Below are 17,472 nucleotides of genomic sequence, written 5' to 3'. Positions count from 1 at the left end.
TTTTATTGTTTGGAAAATGGTTAAAATATGTTATTTTGTTATTTGAAAATTTGAAAATTTGTTTTGTTTGAGAAAATGCTTTGAAAAAAAGCTGAGGGAAGAGTTGGTGGAGAATCAAGTCGTAGCAACAAGGATCTCCCACAGGAAGAGAGAGTTGAAGGTTCTGGGTTCTTCTAGGGAAAGAGGAGAGCTTTACAAATCTGACATCACTGATGAAGGCAATACTCTGAGGTCATTCAGCATGGTGAAAAAGATCCTCACAGAAAACACAATGAGTATGGATAATTCTACTCTTTGCGCACTCCTTTCTTGCAAGATTAACCATACCAGCCCTGGCCACAAGTATGTACCCTCCAAGAAAGTGATTGAAGCTGCAAAGTCTGACACCTACAATTACAACAGGTCCTTGGGTGACAAAGGGAACCTGGAAAATTCTACAAATATTGTATTTAATTGTTATTAATACTAAACTTATTTGGCTCCAAGAAGACTGTAGAATCATTTTGGGAGGTACATTTTAGCATATTTCATTGTAGCTATGGATTTAAAGCTCATTAAAAGTCGCCTTGTTTATATCAGGGTGGGGATGTTGTGAGTGGAGCATTCCAACCGCTACCCCAGAAAATCTCCCTCTTTTTCACAGCCCAATGTTGGCAGGTATGGTATGTAGGTCACATGATTAGGTTCAGGTTATCTGTCATCGTTTAGTCAGCCTGATCAGAAATCATCATGGCTGCCAGTGGTGCAGGACCTACTTCCCGGGGGGAAAGTAATTAAATATTAATCATAGTTATTTTCAATAAAACAATAATATAAATTCATAAAACTAATTATGACTGTTGTCATAATGTGCTAATGAAGAAAAAATGTTCTAACTGTGTTTGTAGTGTTATTTAGCAACTTTTGAAATGTATGTATCCCACAAGATATGTTGCCAGATTAGGGGTAGAAATGGTAGAAAGTTGGTCAATGTGTATTATTCAAGATTTAGTTTAAAACTGCAAGATGTGTTAATATTCACTGCAAAAACAGATATTATCATGTACATGTATGTACATTATGACAGTATAACCATATATTTTGTTCTATATATTTTCCTGCAGGGCATCACAGTTAGCTCTTTTTATGGCAAGGCGGGTACAAAAATGAGAGAGAGGATGAGAGTGATTGAGGAGATCCCTGCAAGCTCTTCAGACTCAGACTCAGACTCAGTCAGTGGTGAAGATGAGGAAGTCATTTTCAGGCAGCAAGAGATAGCGGCAGCAAGTGAGGATAGTTCTACTGAGGAGGAGGAGGAGACGGATCAAAAGTCCAAAAAAGCCAAGGGATTCAGGTGACAGCTAGGGACACTTACATGTGAGATCTTGCAGAAACCTCTTAAGTGCAAACCATAATAATTGTATCTAATTATGTAATATATGATGTGAAAAACGCAAACCTATTGTGTGGTCGTAATATTTACTGAACTTGGAATGCTAACCAGCTAACTTCAGTCTGTACTTGCTTCTTATACAGTACGGCTTTGTCCACACAGCATTGCACAGTTGTACACAATGCATGCCTGCACAATGTACATGTTGTGTTTTGTCTGTATTTTGGGTTTTGGATTTATAAGAATAATGTGTGTAGTTCATCATAAGGGAGAGATTAGTATCTGGGGTACTTACTGTATAAATATTGACAAAGTAAGAAGTTAACTCATTTCATAACTGTGCACGTACTACCTCTCTGTGTTTTTTTTCACAGCTGGAGGAAGAAGAGGTTTGAGCACCAGTCAACAGCAACTGCCAGTGAATTCAGAACACCTGATGAGCTGTATCCTCCTCGTAGCTACTTTGCCCGTTTTTTTGATGACTATCTGTTTCAGCATATTGCTGAACAGACAAATCTCTACAGTTGTCAACAAATTGGAGCCAGCATTAACACCACTTTGGAAGAGCTCAAGTCATTTGTTGGCATTAAGCTAATCATGGGAGTGGTAAAAATGCCATCTATGGATGATTATTGGGCAGAAGGCACACGTTATCCCAAAATAGCTGATGTGATGCCGGTAAAAAGGTTTAAATGCCTCTCAAGATTCATCCACTTTCAGGATAATGAAACATCGAACCCTGCCCAGGATCGGCTCTGCAAAGTCACACCAGTGATGGAGCATGTAAGGAAGAAATGCCTGGAAATTGATAGTGAGAACCAGTTCTCCATAGACGAGATGATGGTCCCTTACAAGGGAACAAAGGCTGGGTCTCTCCGACAATATCTTCCAAGCAAACCTCACCATTGGGGTATCAAGATCTTTGTTCGAGCAGGTGTTTCTGGGATAGTGTATGATTTCCTCACATACACTGGAAAGAGCACATTTGGCATAGCACAGGGTCCTGTCAAAGAAATTGGAGTTGGAGCCAATGTTGTTGTTCAACTCTGCAAGACCATCAGGAACCCCTCAGAGTGTGTGGTCTATTTTGACAACTTTTTCACCTCTCTACCACTCATTGTGCACCTGAAGGAGTCCTTTGGCTTGCGAAGTCTGGGAACCATCCGCAAGAACAGGCTAAAGGGATGCATCCTTGAGGATGACCGTGCTCTGCTGAGGCAAGGAAGGGGCAGCTATGACTACAGGGTGGATAATGAGGCAGAAGTGGCTGTTGTAAAATGGGTTGACAACAAAGCAGTCACTCTAGCTAGCTCCTGTGCTGCTGTAAGCCCTCTTAAAGAAGTCAGACAATTCTACAGAGAGAAGAGAAGAAGAGTTGGTGTTCCTTGCCCAAACATTGTGTCCCAATACAATGTCCACATGGGAGGAGTTGACCTTGCTGACATGATGGTGGCCTTGTACCGCACCCCTGCAAAATCACACCGGTGGTACATGTGCCTCTTTTGGCAAATGGCTGATATAGCCATCAACAATGGATGGCTGCTCTATCGCCGAGATGCCAAAAGCCTTGGTATGCAAAAGCACAAAAAGCTGAAGACATTCAGGTTGGAGGTTGCAGATGCCCTTATCAACGGTGGAAAGAAGAAGGGAAGGCCCTCCAAGGGAAGGGAGGAGGATATGCACAGTCCCACCAGGTGCATCCAAAGACCAACAACCCCAAGACCTGTGGCTGATGTCCGCTATGATCAAGTGGATCACTTCCCGGTTTTCATTGAAAAGGGAAGGTGCAGGTTTTGCTCAGATGGACAGACAACAATCTACTGTCAGAAATGTGGTGTTCGCCTGTGCATCGTCACTGGGAAAAGCCCACGCAACTGCTTCCAAATATTCCACAAAAAGTGAATAAAGAGAGGAAGTGAGAGGCATCGTGGTTCATTTTTATGTGCCTTGTCTTGTTTTTACGTTACTTTTTATGCACCAAAAGGTGATGAAAGATGTTCCTGTTGGAGGTTTCATTGGTAAAACTGAAAGAAATCAATTTTAAAATGAGTATGTATGATGTAAATGACAACAATGTATAATATATGTTCATCAAATTAAATATTGAAATGTTTACCATTTTGACTCCGTTTATACCTTAATAGGGCAACGTATCTTGGGAGATACAACTCATAAAATCTAAAATATACAAAAAAAAATTTTTTTAATTGTGGAAATGTTTTACTTAGGGGCAAATGAGATAAGTAGTGACATTAAATTATTTTTTACAACTCATTTTCCACTCCTGCCTGTTTAAGGGTTAAAAACGCTGTAATAATAATAATTACTGTAATAAATCGAATATCATTTTATTTAAAATGGAAAGTTGGTGTGATTATCTTAAAACGCAATTTGAACCCCTAAATGCTTATTATAAGGCCTGCTTGCCTTTTTAAAGAGTGTATAATGAAAAAAACTTTTGTAGATCACTTTCATTTGGTGCTTCTTTTTCCTGTTTGAAACGTCCTTGAAACAGTTGATGAATCCAGCAAGACCCCCACCAATGTCCAAAAAACACAGGAATTTTTAAACTGTAAATGTGAACTTTATTCCAAAATCAATCATTTAACAAATAACATGTCACTATTTTACAAGCTCCACCATTGCGAAAAAAAACGTGGAAAGCATCCATTCCATCCATCCATTATCTATACCCGCTTTATCCTTTGCAGGGTCACGGGGGTCTGCTGGATCCTATCCCAGCTCATTTCAGGTGAGAGGCAGGGGTTACACCCTGGACAGGTCACCAGTCCATCACAGGGACACATATACAGACAAACAACCAGACACACTCACAACTACGGGCAATTTAGAATCATCAATTAACCTAGCATGCATGTTTTTGGACTGTGGGAGGAAACCGGAGTACCCGGAGGAAACCCACGCAAGCACGGGTAGAACATGCAAACTCCACACAGAAAGAGCCTGGGCCTGGGAGTCAAACCGGGGACCTTCTTGCTGTGAGGCAACAGTGCTAACCACTAAGCCACCGTGCTGCCCGTTGAAAGCAGTGAACCAGAAATATAAGGTTTGTTTCATTATCAGAGTGAATGCAACATCTAATTTCTCATTAACTGACCACATGATGATGTTAGAAGCCCTCCTTGACATTTATCATAACTGGTGTGTCAATAAGTCTTCTTAAGTACACTAATAGAGGATTCACATTCATAATTTTACTCTGTTATATTTAAATACAGTAAAAAAAAGGGTGTTATGTGAGTCTTTCATTAGGCTCTTGTGGATTTTATTCTGCAGTACAGGGTCATGGAGACAGTCATGGCACAAATCTGAGGGGAAAATGAGTGAAATAAACAAATGTAAATATGAATATATGTGTATTTTTTAGCCTGAGGGCTGGGGTCATACCTCCAAAGCTGCAATCCCTAGGGCCACTGCCACTATCACAATGGTGTTATCGTCAACCAGACGTTTAATCTTAAAGGAGCATGAGGCTCCTTTTAAGAAATGAGACTCTCTAGCGCCACCCTTCACCACGACGGCCGTTGGGGGTACTGCAGCCAACAGTGAAGCCGGCACGGGAGAACGGGGAGAACGTGCATGCAGCGTCATGTACATGACGACACACCAGGCGTCCGCGGGGTCCTAGTGCCAGGACACGTATGAGCGCGTCAAGGCTGATTTATGGTTCCGCGTTACACCGACGCAGAACCTACGGCGTAGGGTACGCGGCGACACGCACCGTACGTTGCGCGTCGCCGCGTACCCTACGCCGTAGGTTCTGCTTGTGGTTTAGCTTACATTTTTGTTCTGATTGAGCTTCTTTTTTTGGTAAGCAATAATGATGAAAATAACACAGACAATAGATTGTCTTTCCACTAGAACCACTAAAGGTTCATTTTTTCCCCAGTCAAATGCATGTAACTCTGTTATAACAAAACGGGGAAAAAAATCGTCTACAATGTTTAAATTATTTATAACTGATATAATCTCAATTGTGAATAGGGATGTTTTGTGGCATATGCCGTCAGCACAAGCTTTTCATAGAGATCCCCTCTGAAATATATAGAGAGATGTGCTCAATGCTCATATGGGGTCAGACCAGCACACTGCAGCCTTTCAGGCCCATGACACTTTGGTTAAAGGTTAGATGAAGTCTAATGATTTCATTGAAGTGATATCATTCACCAATATAGGCCTACAATGATTTTTAATGTAAAACTTTGTTTTATTGCTGCATATCAGATGTCCAATATGCCCTCCCACGCGCCTCGTCTGTTTAGGGTTTTTTCGGTGGGTACCACCGGGCCTGAAAAAAATTCTAGGGGAAACACTGAGAATATATAGAATTTTTTTTTTTTCAGAAACAATAGTTAGCATTTATAACATTATCTGTCTGGTGGTCTGTCAGCCATTTATTGATTGCTAAGCTAAGCAATGATTTTATTTATTTGATCACGTCAGAGCACATGGAGAGGAAGTTTGCTGTGGTGCAGTGGAGTGAAGGGGAGGATTCTGGGAAGCTCAGTGAAGTAAAAACTGATACCATTCGGGGATATGATGATTCAAAGATGGACCAGCATGGGAATCCCATATCCACCTACTCAGCCGTTATCGAATGGCGCCATGGGAAGAAACCACGAGGAAGGTGGCCTCACTACAGAGGCACTGTTGTTTTTGTCAGTGGTAAGTTACTGATGAAATTGTTATTAGATGGTTATTAGATTGTCTACTGCACTGATTCCTGAAAGGGCCAGTGTGGCTGCAGGTTTTTGTTCCAACTGTGCAGCAGCACAGCTGACTTGTTTTAGTCAATGTAGTAGTAGTAGTAGTAGTAAACCTTTATTTTACCAGGCAAGAATTGCTAAGAATACATTCTTATTTAAGGCAATGGCCTGGTAGGAGGTGAAAGATCTCCTAAGGGGAAGGGAGAAGGGGAGTAACATTAAGATATACAGTAGACAATAAAAGCACATACAACAACAGTGACACAACAGAAAAGGAATAAATGAGACTGTAACAAAACAACAGCAGCTAGTCAGGTTAGTGAGGTGACAGAATCAGAGAGAGCTTTGGCTGGGACAGCTGCAGGTATGTTTCATGGATTTAGTTATGACATTTTTGAAGGAGTTGACAGAAGTAAGAGTTTGTAACTGTAAGGATTTTTGGAGTTGATTCCAGCTGTCGGCAGCAGCAACCTGGAAGGAGGAACGGCCCAGGGAAGAGTGCGACCGTGGGGCATTTAACAGGATGAGAGGGGCAGAACGGGTGTTGTGTATAGGGGGAGGGCGCAGATGCAGAAGCTGTGTTAGGTAGGGAGGAGTAAGACCTAGGAGGGTTTTGAATACCAGCATCAGCCAGTGCATGTTGCGCCTGGTTTCCAGGGGGGGCCAGTTTACCAGGGTGTAGAGGTCACAGTGATGGGTCCTGTATGGGGCGTTGGTAGCAAATCGAATGGCGGAGTGGTAGAGAACGTTGAGCCGTTCAAGTGCTCCTTTGCAGGCAGATCTATATATGACGTCACCGTAATCAAAAAGTGGAAGCACAGTGAGCTGGACCAAGGAGCGTTTGGCAGTGGCAGTGAACGAGGAGCGGTTACGGTAAAGAAAGCTGAGCCTGGCCTTCACTTTTGACTGCAGAGAGGATAAGTGCTCAGTGAATGACAGGCTGCTATCTATCCAGACTCCCAGATATTTATAAGAGGATACCAGGTCAAGTTTATGGTCGTCAGCAGCCAGAATGGTACCATCTTGGACAGCGTGCTTACGACCAAACCACATGACCTTGGTTTTGCTGTTTGGTTTATGGATAGGCCGAGGGCAGAGAAACCAGACTGTACGGCTTGGAAGCTCTGTTGGAGTGTTTCCAGGGCGATTGCATGGGGAGGGACCGGTGGCATAGAGCACTGTGTCGTCGGCATACAAGTGAATAGATGAGTTGGCAGCTGATTTAACTATATCATTTATGTAAATTGAGAATAGGACTGGGGCTAAGATTGAGCCCTGTGGAACACCATTTAAGATAGACAGGGGTTGTGAGGAATTACAGTCAGATTTCACAAATTGGGTGCGTCCAGTGAGATAGTTCTCGAACCAGGCTAACGAGCTGTTTGAAGCACCGATAGAGTTGAGGCGAACCAAAAGTTGTTTATGTACTACGTTGTCAAAGGCCTTAGCCAGGTCGATGAAGACGGCCACACAGTATTGCTTGGAGTCCAGAGCACTGAAGATGTCATTAAGTACTTTGAGCGTCGCAGTCTCACAGCTGTGGCCTGCACGAAACCCAGATTGAAAATCAGACAGAATATTGTTGGTGTTCAGGAAGCGAACCAGCTGTTTGCAGATCAGTCTCTCCAGTACTTTTGCTATGCATGGTAAAATAGAGATAGGACGGTAGCAGTTGGGGTCAGCTTGATCTCCCCCTTTAAATAGGGGGCGTACTGAAGCCGTCTTCCAGGCAGATGGAAGTTCAGCTGACTGTATGGATAAGTTGCAAAGGTAGGTGATGGGTTCTGCAATAATAGGGGCTGCAACTTTAAGAAAAAAGGGGTCCAGACCGTCCGGCCCAGGTGGTTTTTTGGGGTCAAGCTTGCTCAGGGTTTCAAAAACCTCCCTCACAGAGACATCCTGCAGGGAGAAGCTGTGGGTAGGGACTAGGTCAGGAGAACTCAGAGGAGAGAGGTTGGGGAAGGGGTCCTGAGGTGTTACAGAGCCAGGTGGAGTGGAAATTTGAACAAAATGCTGGTTAAAAATATCAATCATACGTTTGTTATCCGATACAATGTTTCCTTCCCACGTGAGAGAGGAAGGAAGTTGGGATGGTGCAGTTTTACCCTCCATGTCTTTAACCAACCACCAATCAATCAACTAGTTGTTTTCATTAAAGGTCTGAACCAGTTCAGTTGATTGAATGAAACCAGTCAGCTGTGTTTCTGCATGGTTGGAGCAAAAACCTGCCGCCACACGGCCCTTTCAGGAATCATTTTGACACCCCTGGTCTACTGTATTGTAACAGAATACGTTTTTAGTGTCCAAACATAAATAGGGCAAGATTCACCCTGTTTTAAATTGTGTGCTAAATTGCCTGCTGAGTCTTTGCCACATTTGTTGTGCAGTACATATGATGATTACTTAGTTTGCAGTGTTATTGATACTATATTGTTCTCTAGCTACTCGTTTTGAGGCAACCCGTAAATTTAAGTCACTGCTGAAGGAAGATGAACCTCTAGAGCTGACCAAGAGGGTATCAGTCCCCCCTCAAAAATATCAGGATGATTCTGATAACTCAACTGACACCGAGACTCAGATTCTGACTCAGTCATTGCACGTCAAGGTGATATCAATTTACTTTGAACTCTTTTGTGATTACCATATTTCTCAGTGAAATCATGTCAGCATATTGTGTAAGTGGTTTGCACTACTAGATAATAACCATTACTATCTAGCTTTAAAAAATGCACAGGATTAATAATTTTTGATACTGAATCTGTTGTCTGTACAGTTAAGCTGCTAAACGCCACCATCAGCTTGGTTTTTATTTTCTATGTAATTATTCTATTTTCCTTTCTCTGGACACCCAGAAGTCAAAGGCTCTCACAAGAAAGGACCCTGCAGAAGATTTCCTTGAGAAGTACTGTCGTTCAGAGCCTACTTCAGATGACAGAAGTCTGAGAAAGACAATATTTGTATTAAAGCGGGAGATCAAAGACCTGAAAGAAGAGAATGCTAAATTGAAGGAGATGGTTGTTCAAGGTATTGGTTCATATCACTCATTAAACCATTTGTTAACTAATACATTTTTTTCTAAATCACTTCACACTGTATTTAGGGCTCTCAAGTCTCACGCATTGAGCGTGAGACACACGCATTTCAACCAGTTCACACGCTCACACGCCACACCTGACATTTCTCATGCTGAAAAGTCATAAATTCGAGCGCACAGAAATTAAGACGTAACGGGTGAGATTTCTCTGCTGAGTTTACAGCGGTCCCGCGTCAGCGACCTACCAGCCAATCAGAAAATAGTATGTCTTGTTGCTGGGCAGTTTTTTCCCCCGCTGCGTGCTCGTTCCGTGGATGCGCGTGCACGCACAGGTTGCAGACGAGTTGGAAAAGCAAAGCAAGGTAAAATGGTAGGTAACTACTTAATTTATTATCATTCACTTGGTTAGCCATTGGCAAACTGTAAGTCTTCACTTATTGGGTCTCCTAATGTTGGTTTTATTAATTCAGCGGCGGTTTTGTAGTCTGGCCTTCACTGATGCTTGGTTTATTGACCAAAAAAGAATAGCGTGGGAAGCTGGTGCACCTGTTTTGTATGGAAACCTAATGATGCAAATCAAATTAAAATGAGTCACACTACCAAATAAACCACAATTTATGTGTGTTCTATTTGAAATAAATCCAAAAGTTGAGTTCATAAAGTAACTTTCTTTGCATTCATTTGATTCCCAATTAACATACACTGGTAAGAGTTGCTTTACATTGTTAATATGGTCTTAAAAACTGTTGTGAAATGCAAAATAATAGAATTTTATACATGCAAATATGTGATTAATTACTGAAATTCAGCCATTAATCACGCTTAAAGAAAAATTAATCGCTTGACAGCCCTAGAAAACAGTAATCATGTATTTTTCCAATCCTTATATGTGAGTTTGTCTACCCAAATAGCCCACAATTGTGTATAACGTTATTTGAGCTTGGAGAGCAGCTCTCCCCTATTCTAAGCCAGTGCTTTCTCCACAAACCATAACGAAACAGAGCTACATGTCTGTGGATTAAGCCACAGCCACACAGTCAACTCAATGTAAAGTAAATAAACAGGTGCTTATACTTGTTCTAATGCAACCCGGCAATATGTATAAACTCAGATAAGTCTAACAATAGGTAAACTAAAGTATTATTAAAGACACCATATTTAGGCCTTCAGAGAAGGTCTAGACGGCCCTGACGGTCCACCACTGGATTATAGTTTTAGTCTGAAGAGTAAAGAGTAAACGATGAACAGAAAGTGTGCCTATTTTTTACTGTTTGTAAAGAGCTAATCCCTAATCCCAGGTTAAATAGTTTGTTAAAATGTGGTGTAATGAATCTGTGATGTGATTGAATGTAATGTCATTATAAAACATCATGTATTGCAGGTGACTGGATTTGATCCAGAGGATCTGGCTGTGGATGTTGGATACTGGTTTAAGGGTAGCACCAACCGTAAGGGTTACCTGTCAGGTTTGTGATTTAAACAGCACCAGTGTAGTACAAACGACATGCAGAAGACTTCCATTAGACTGAAATTTAGGATGTTACATTCTTGTCACAGAATTCTGTGAGTTCCATGGAAGCGAGTACATGGAAATACTTCAACACATTTCCATTCGTTGGCTGAGCCTGGAGAGGTGTTTGACTCGCCTTCTGCAGCAGTATGAGCCACTCACCAGCTACTTCAAGTCATTAAGTAAGCTGCATATTTCACTGACACAAATGCAAGATTACTACAAGACTGAAATGTAAACATATTTGGTATGCACAACCTATGCTTTTGTATTCACAGATGAGAAACAACCAAGGTTTAGAAGGCTGGTGGATGTATTTTCTAACCCATTAACAGAGGTGTACCTCCTCTTCTACCAAGCAACATTGCCAGCCTTCTCCACCTTAAACCTCCTACTCCAGAGAGAGAAGTCCTCAATCTTCCTTCTACATGAAGAGGTAAAATGGAAGGGTTGAGCTATGCTTCTGCAAATAATGTGCTGTACTTGGTAATTTTTCCATTTGCTCATACATATTGTTCAAATGTCATTTGAAAATCTTTTCTGAATTACAACTTTGTAGATGACAAAGTTCATCCGCAAGTTGTGTGCAAAGTTTCTGAAGCTTGCAGCTCTGCAGAACCAAGAAGTTCATGAAATCCAATACAAGGACCATTCAAACCAACTGCAACTGGGTTTCACATTTTGAATAGATTGTGAAGTTTGATGATCACATCTGAAAAACAAACCTTGTTGTTTCTCCTACTGTAGCTTTATCAATTCAGTACACATTGTGTTCTTTAGGTTTCCTGAACTGCTTCCATTCCACAGACCCCAAGAGCACGATCAGCTCAGTGAGGAGTTCCTGGACTATCAACTGATGGACATCCCTATGCCCCAAGACCCAGCCACGTTTGACACTGAGGCTTTCTGGAGGAATATGTCACCACTGAAGAACAGGGTAAGAAATATTCGGCACCATCTGACACACACATTTACTTTATCAACTTTATAAATGCAAATATTTAAGAGTGTAATTAGGCCTCCTTGGTACATTTTTTCAAAGGTGACTGGTTTGAGCAGATTTGGACGGCTGTCTGAGATTGCCAAACTGGTGTTAGTGCTTCCACACTCCAATGCAGATGCGGAGAGTGTTCTCCATGGTGGGACTGAACAAAACCAAAACAAGAAACAGTTTGGCCCTGGATGGAACGCTCTCATCCATCATGACTGTGAAAATGGCTGGCCTTGAGCCACAGTGCTTTAAATGGGAGCCCCCTAGCTCTGTCATCAAGGCATCAAAATCTGCTGCAAACACTTAAAACACACAACACCATTCATAAACTGAAATCCACGCATTCTCACACACACACACACACACACACACACACACACACACACACACACACACACACACACACACACACACACACACACACACACACACACGTTGAGCCCCGCTGTTGTGAAAAGTGTCTTACTTATTATCCATTTGTTGTTGGGTTTTTTATTAAATGTATTTAATAAAACAATTTATTTTATTTAGCTGGATTCGTCTTATTGGATTACCCCATTCTTTTCGTTTCTATTTATGCTGGTCAATTATAAACAGTATGTAAACTTGAACTGGTTTTTAAGTAGCAAAAATAATTGGGAGTCTGGATTGGGCCCGGGGGCCGCTGCTGCCAAAACGCAGAATTTCAAGTCGCTCCAGCCCTAATAGATGTAATCTCACTACAAACTTTTCATGAAACTTGAGAGCCCTGTTACTGTATTATATTGTACTTTGTATTGAATAAGAATAATGATAGCCTTTTTGTTTGTTTGTTTTGTTTGTTTCTGATGTACTGTGTACAGATGTGCCAGAAATCCTACGGACCATGAAGAATATCCTTGATTCGGACCTTACCACACCACCGCTGCCCCCCCAAAGTTCCTATTCTTCATCGGCAAATTCATCGCCATCCCTCCCCAGATCTACCCCGCCCAGTTCCATGTCTGAGTCTGTTACTCCATCCCTGACGGACTCCCAGTCTTCTAAGGTGATTTTTTTTTTTCTTCTTAAGAATAAATAAATACAGTGCATAAATTAGGTCTACTGCTTGTCAGAATATCTTTAATGAGTATGACTGATCTAATTTGCTTTTATGTCTAAAGTGTCTTGGGCGGAACAAAACATTCGTATTTGATCCCTAAATGCTCACCCTGTCTCCTTGTTTAAACAGGTGGAGATCCATCCTGGGACTGGAGTCATGGTTGAGAAACTGGCGTGGACCTATGCCCTCAATGCAAATTCAGCTACAGTATTTGTGAGGCATCTGCTCACAGCAGTCTTCCCACTGGAGATACTGCTGTTGAGCAATCTTCGAGGGGGCAAACGAGGCGGAGGAGATGCTCGTCTACCACTGGACAAAAAAAAATTGGATGCCATTTACAGTACGTTTTCAGCTTTTTATGTTATGTGTTTTGCCAGTAGTCCATGCTTTTTTGTATCTCATGATTTCAAACAAGGAACCTAAAAGCAGTGTCATCATACCAACATTCTGCAGTGCCAGACTTTAGTAACAGTTGAGTTGAATTCTATGGGAGATGCATAGAGAACATATCTATACTATCCAACATATCTGTCGTATAACCGTTAATGAAGAAATGCCGCTACCAAATGGAAGAACATAATTCATAGAATATTGTCTGATCTTCTGATCTGATCTTTTATTATAGATCATATATAAGTGTAATATTGATCTAATCATGAAATGCCATTGCAAGCTACCCCTTTCTCTGCTGTTTTAAGTGCCTTTGGAGTATCTTCGATGTCCAAAAGCAAATAAACAAATGAACATGTATAGATAAATCAATAAGCATTTTCTAGTCTGAGGTATATTCTTTCATGTGATAAAGGCATTTATTCATCAAAGGTCATATAGTGTGATATCTTGCTTTTCAGTGAGCCTCTCCATTTATCTTTCATACGCTACTATAGAACTGCTACCAAGAGAGTCTGGCACCATTTAACATTAATATTATTATATTAATATTATATAATGATCCTTCCTTCCTTCCTCAGACTACCAATTGCACTAAGATGGTATTTGTGTGTGTGTATGTTCATATGTAGGTGCAACTCTTGAGAGGTGGCCTGGGACCCAGCTCTCCAGCATCGGAACCACAATCAATGGCAAGATCACAGAGCTCCGGACCAAAAGTAGAAATGTTGCTGTGTCCACAGCATCATCTTAAATTGTTCTTAATCTGCTTGTTCAATCAATACTATCCCCCTGGAAGTTAAGTTCTTTGTTGTTATTATGTCACACTGATTTGTAGTCAGGTGTTACCCATTACGGGGAGATTGTTTGCACTGTAATAATTGTTCGCTGCTAATAAAGTCTGTTAAATTCAAAAGTTTGTCTAACAGCCATGTTTTCAGTATTACAGATATTGAAAGACTGAATTTACAGATTGCATTTATGTAACTGGAAGGGAATTGTAATGGTATAAATGAGTTGTTATAGATTCTGACCAGGCAGTCTGTGCTAGTTTGTAATTTAGTTTGATCCTATTTCAGTGTCAGTATAGTGTCAAATGAAGTCATGTCACTTCAATATGTGATTTATATGTTTTTGGCTATGGACACATGTATGATTTTGTATGAATTCATACATAAAAAGTATGTATTTTATATACTGCTATTGTAAGTTTCATAGACTAATATATAAGAATTATTGTAGAAAAAATATAAATAAAATATAGTTTACGATGACATTATATCCCATAACATACAAAAAACTTATATGTAATGCTACATACTCATATAGGTTTTTTATACTGGTTTTAGTCATTTTAATTAGATGACATATAACAAACTTATATAAAACATTAAAAAAAGCATAATTCCCTTGCAAATTTTGTACACTTTACATACAGAAAACCTGCATATAATGTTATGTTTCCATATAAGAAAAGCATATGTCTTGAAAACTGACATATAATTAAAAACTACAAAGATTATATGAAACATGTATGGAAAACATAATTTGCTGTTCAATTTCCTTATAGACCACATACATTATTTTTACTTGATTCATACATAATTCTTTTTATTATCTTGTATGAAAAGAATGCAAAAGAGGCCACTTTCAAGAGTTTATCATAGTATGGGACTTATAAGTCTTATAAGACACACAATATATGTAAAGCCTAAAGATTTACTACTGTAGGTGATGTAAACTTCTTATAAGTTTTTTATATATCTTTTCCATATGGGCTACTATAACCTATTTTCTTTCAACGATATAAACGACCAATGGGCGCTAGATATTTCAAAACCTATTGTGTTTTCTCCATTCTGTGTAAAAAGTGTAGATTTACCGTATATCTTGCCGTTTTGTAGAAAAATTTCTGCTGAGGAGTGTGTGACCAACTATACCTTTAAGCAAAACATTAATTATTACTTTATTTGCTGGATGTGGGATTTGGCCAAGAAAGTCAGAGAAAACTCAGGGATGTTCCCCTTGCACTGAGGGTGGGAACTCAATATTTTGATTCAATACATGTCATATTACAGGGGTCCTGATTCAATGAGCTGTGATGCTTTAAACATCAATATATATATATATATATATAAAGGCTATGGCGCCCACAGGCAGCGACACAAACAATAATGGAGGAGGGGGAAGCGCATTTTTTAGCTGGAAATACCGACACTATTTAAAATTTTTGTCAGCTAAAGATGGCAATATTAAAGTTCGCTGTACACTATGTGCTGGTGGCAGCAAAATGTCTATCTAGTTACAAAAACACAACGTTTTATTATTTTAGTTATTTTAGTTTTTATTTTAGTTTTATTATTTTATTTAGATACATGGTACATTGTTCATGTTCATCATCTTCTCCCGCTTTATCCGTTACCGGGTCGCGGGGGCAGCAGCCTCAGCAGGGATGCCCAGACTTCCCTCACCCCAGACACTTCCTCCAGCTCTTCCGGGGGGAGTCCGAGGCGTTCCCAGGCCAGCCGAGAGACATAGTCTCTCCAGCGTGTCCTGGGTCTTCCCCGGGGTCTCCTCCCGGTGGGACATGCCTGGAACACCTCCCTAGGGAGGCGTCCAGGAGGCATCCGGTACAGATGCCCAAGCCACCTCAGCTGACTCCTCTCAATGTGGAGGAGCAGCGGCTCGACTCCGAGCTCCTCCCGGGTGACCGAACTCCTCACCCTATCTCTAAGGGAGCGTCCAGCCACCCTGCGGAGGAAACTCATCTCGGCCGCTTGTATCCGCGATCTTGTCCTTTCGGTCACTACCCAAAGTTCATGACCATAGGTGAGGGTAGGGGTGTAGATTGACCGGTAAATCGAGAGCTTCGCCTTTCGACTCAGCTCCCTCTTCACCACGACGGTCCAGTACATCGACCGCATTATTGCGGACGCTGCACCGATCCGTCTGTCAATCTCACGCTCCATTGTTCCCTCACTCGTGAACAAGATCCCGAGATACTTGAACTCCTCCACCTGAGGCAGGACTTCTCCACCCACCTGGAGAAGGCATGCCACCCTTTTCCGGTCGAGAACCATGGCCTCGGTCTTGGAGGTGCTGATTCTCATCCCTGCCGCATCGCACTCAGCCGCAAACCGCCCCAGCACATGCTGGAGGTCCCGGTCTGATGAAGCCAACAGGACAACATCATCTGCAAAAAGCAGAGATGAAATCCTGAGGTCCCCAAACCGGATCCCCTCCGGCCCCTGGCTGCGCCTAGAAATCCTGTCCATAAAAATTATGAACAGGACCGGTGACAAAGGGCAGCCCTGCCGGAGTCCAACATGCACTGGGAACAAGTCTGACTTACTGCCGGCAATGCGAACCAGACTCCTGCTTCGATCATACAGAGACCGGACAGCCCTTAGTAGAGGGCCCCGGACTCCATACTCACTCAGCACCCCCCACAGAATGGCACGAGGGACACGGTCAAATGCCTTCTCCAGATCCACAAAACACATGTAGACTGGTTGGGCAAATTCCCATGAACCCTCGAGCACCCTGCGGAGGGTATAGAGCTGGTCCAGTGTTCCACGACCGGGACGAAAACCGCATTGTTCCTCCTGAATCCGAGGTTCGACTATCGGCCGTAATCTCCTCTCCAGTACCCTGGCGTAGACTTTCCCCGGGAGGCTGAGAAGTGTGATCCCCCTGTAGTTGGAACACACTCTCCGGTCCCCCTTTTTAAACAGAGGGACCACCACCCCGGTTTGCCACCCCAGCGGTACTGTCCCCTTCCTCCATGCAATGTCGCAGAGGCGTGTCAACCAAGACAGCCCTACGACATCCAGAGACTTGAGGTACTCAGGGCGAATCTCATCCACCCCCGGTGCCCTGCCACCGAGGAGCTTACGAACCACCTCGGTGACCTCGGCTTGGGTGATGGATGAGCACGCCTCCGAGCCCCAACACTCTGCTTCCTCAGTGGAAGGCATGTCAGTCGGGTTAAGGAGATCCTCAAAGTATTCCTTCCACCGTCCGACAATGTCCCCAGTCGCGGTCAACAGCTCCCCACCAGCACCATAAACGGTGCCGGCAGAGTACTGCTTCCCCCTTCTGAGGCGCCGAACGGTCCTCCAGAATTTCCTCGAGGCCGACCGAAAGTCCTCCTCCATGGCCTCCCCGAACTCCTGCCAGACCCGAGTTTTTGCCTCCAAGACTGCCCGAGCCGCGGCCCGCTTGGCCTGCCGGTACCTATCTACTGCGTCAGGAGTCCCACCGGCCAACATAGCCCGGTAGGACTCCTTCTTCAGTCTGACGGCATCCTGTACTTCCGGTGTCCACCACCGGGTTCTAGGATTGCCGCCACAACAGGCACCGGAGAC

The 17,472-nt window shown here is 42.4% G+C and overlaps 3 protein-coding genes across 3 annotated transcripts; all 3 read left to right on the top strand.

Moving 5' to 3' along the window:
* The first annotated feature begins 1,145 nt into the window (after nt 1-1,145).
* Nucleotides 1,146-3,274, top strand: LOC133421578 (piggyBac transposable element-derived protein 3-like). The gene is made up of 3 exons (XM_061711230.1): nt 1,146-1,333; nt 1,747-1,978; nt 2,093-3,274. Exons 1-3 carry the CDS (start codon nt 1,146-1,148, stop codon nt 3,272-3,274), a joined length of 1,602 nt encoding a protein of 533 aa, XP_061567214.1.
* A 2,567-nt stretch (nt 3,275-5,841) lies between these two features.
* On the top strand, nt 5,842-11,448 carry LOC133421577 (uncharacterized). The gene is made up of 6 exons (XM_061711228.1): nt 5,842-6,058; nt 6,875-6,972; nt 10,515-10,599; nt 10,691-10,825; nt 10,922-11,079; nt 11,424-11,448. Exons 1-6 carry the CDS (start codon nt 5,842-5,844, stop codon nt 11,430-11,432), a joined length of 702 nt encoding a protein of 233 aa, XP_061567212.1. The 3' UTR covers nt 11,433-11,448.
* Nucleotides 11,449-11,511: 63 nt separating this feature from the next.
* Nucleotides 11,512-13,859, top strand: LOC133421576 (uncharacterized). The gene is made up of 5 exons (XM_061711227.1): nt 11,512-11,580; nt 11,686-11,782; nt 12,477-12,661; nt 12,845-13,055; nt 13,738-13,859. Exons 1-5 carry the CDS (start codon nt 11,512-11,514, stop codon nt 13,857-13,859), a joined length of 684 nt encoding a protein of 227 aa, XP_061567211.1.
* The last annotated feature ends 3,613 nt before the right edge of the window (nt 13,860-17,472 follow it).

This window comes from Cololabis saira, chromosome 21 (assembly GCF_033807715.1).
Source record: "Cololabis saira isolate AMF1-May2022 chromosome 21, fColSai1.1, whole genome shotgun sequence".
Lineage (NCBI taxonomy): Eukaryota > Metazoa > Chordata > Actinopteri > Beloniformes > Belonidae > Cololabis > Cololabis saira.
Note: the sequence above shows the minus strand (reverse complement) of the source record. Positions and strands in the feature narration are given on the sequence as shown.

Excerpts from the sequence above, each read along its gene's own strand:
- LOC133421578 (XM_061711230.1), top strand. The coding sequence starts at position 1,146 with ATGAGAGAGAGGATGAGAGTGATTGAGGAGATCCCTGCAAGCTCTTCA. Across the intron at positions 1,334-1,746 it reads AAAAAAGCCAAGGGATTCAG|CTGGAGGAAGAAGAGGTTTG; the intron begins GTGACAGCTAGG and ends TTTTTTTCACAG. Across the intron at positions 1,979-2,092 it reads TTAAGCTAATCATGGGAGTG|GATAATGAAACATCGAACCC; the intron begins GTAAAAATGCCA and ends ATCCACTTTCAG.
- LOC133421577 (XM_061711228.1), top strand. The coding sequence starts at position 5,842 with ATGGAGAGGAAGTTTGCTGTGGTGCAGTGGAGTGAAGGGGAGGATTCT. Across the intron at positions 6,059-6,874 it reads CACTGTTGTTTTTGTCAGTG|GCAGATCTATATATGACGTC; the intron begins GTAAGTTACTGA and ends GCTCCTTTGCAG. Across the intron at positions 10,826-10,921 it reads CAGCTACTTCAAGTCATTAA|ATGAGAAACAACCAAGGTTT; the intron begins GTAAGCTGCATA and ends TTGTATTCACAG.
- LOC133421576 (XM_061711227.1), top strand. The coding sequence starts at position 11,512 with ATGCCCCAAGACCCAGCCACGTTTGACACTGAGGCTTTCTGGAGGAAT. Across the intron at positions 11,581-11,685 it reads TGTCACCACTGAAGAACAGG|GTGACTGGTTTGAGCAGATT; the intron begins GTAAGAAATATT and ends ATTTTTTCAAAG. Across the intron at positions 12,662-12,844 it reads CGGACTCCCAGTCTTCTAAG|GTGGAGATCCATCCTGGGAC; the intron begins GTGATTTTTTTT and ends TTGTTTAAACAG.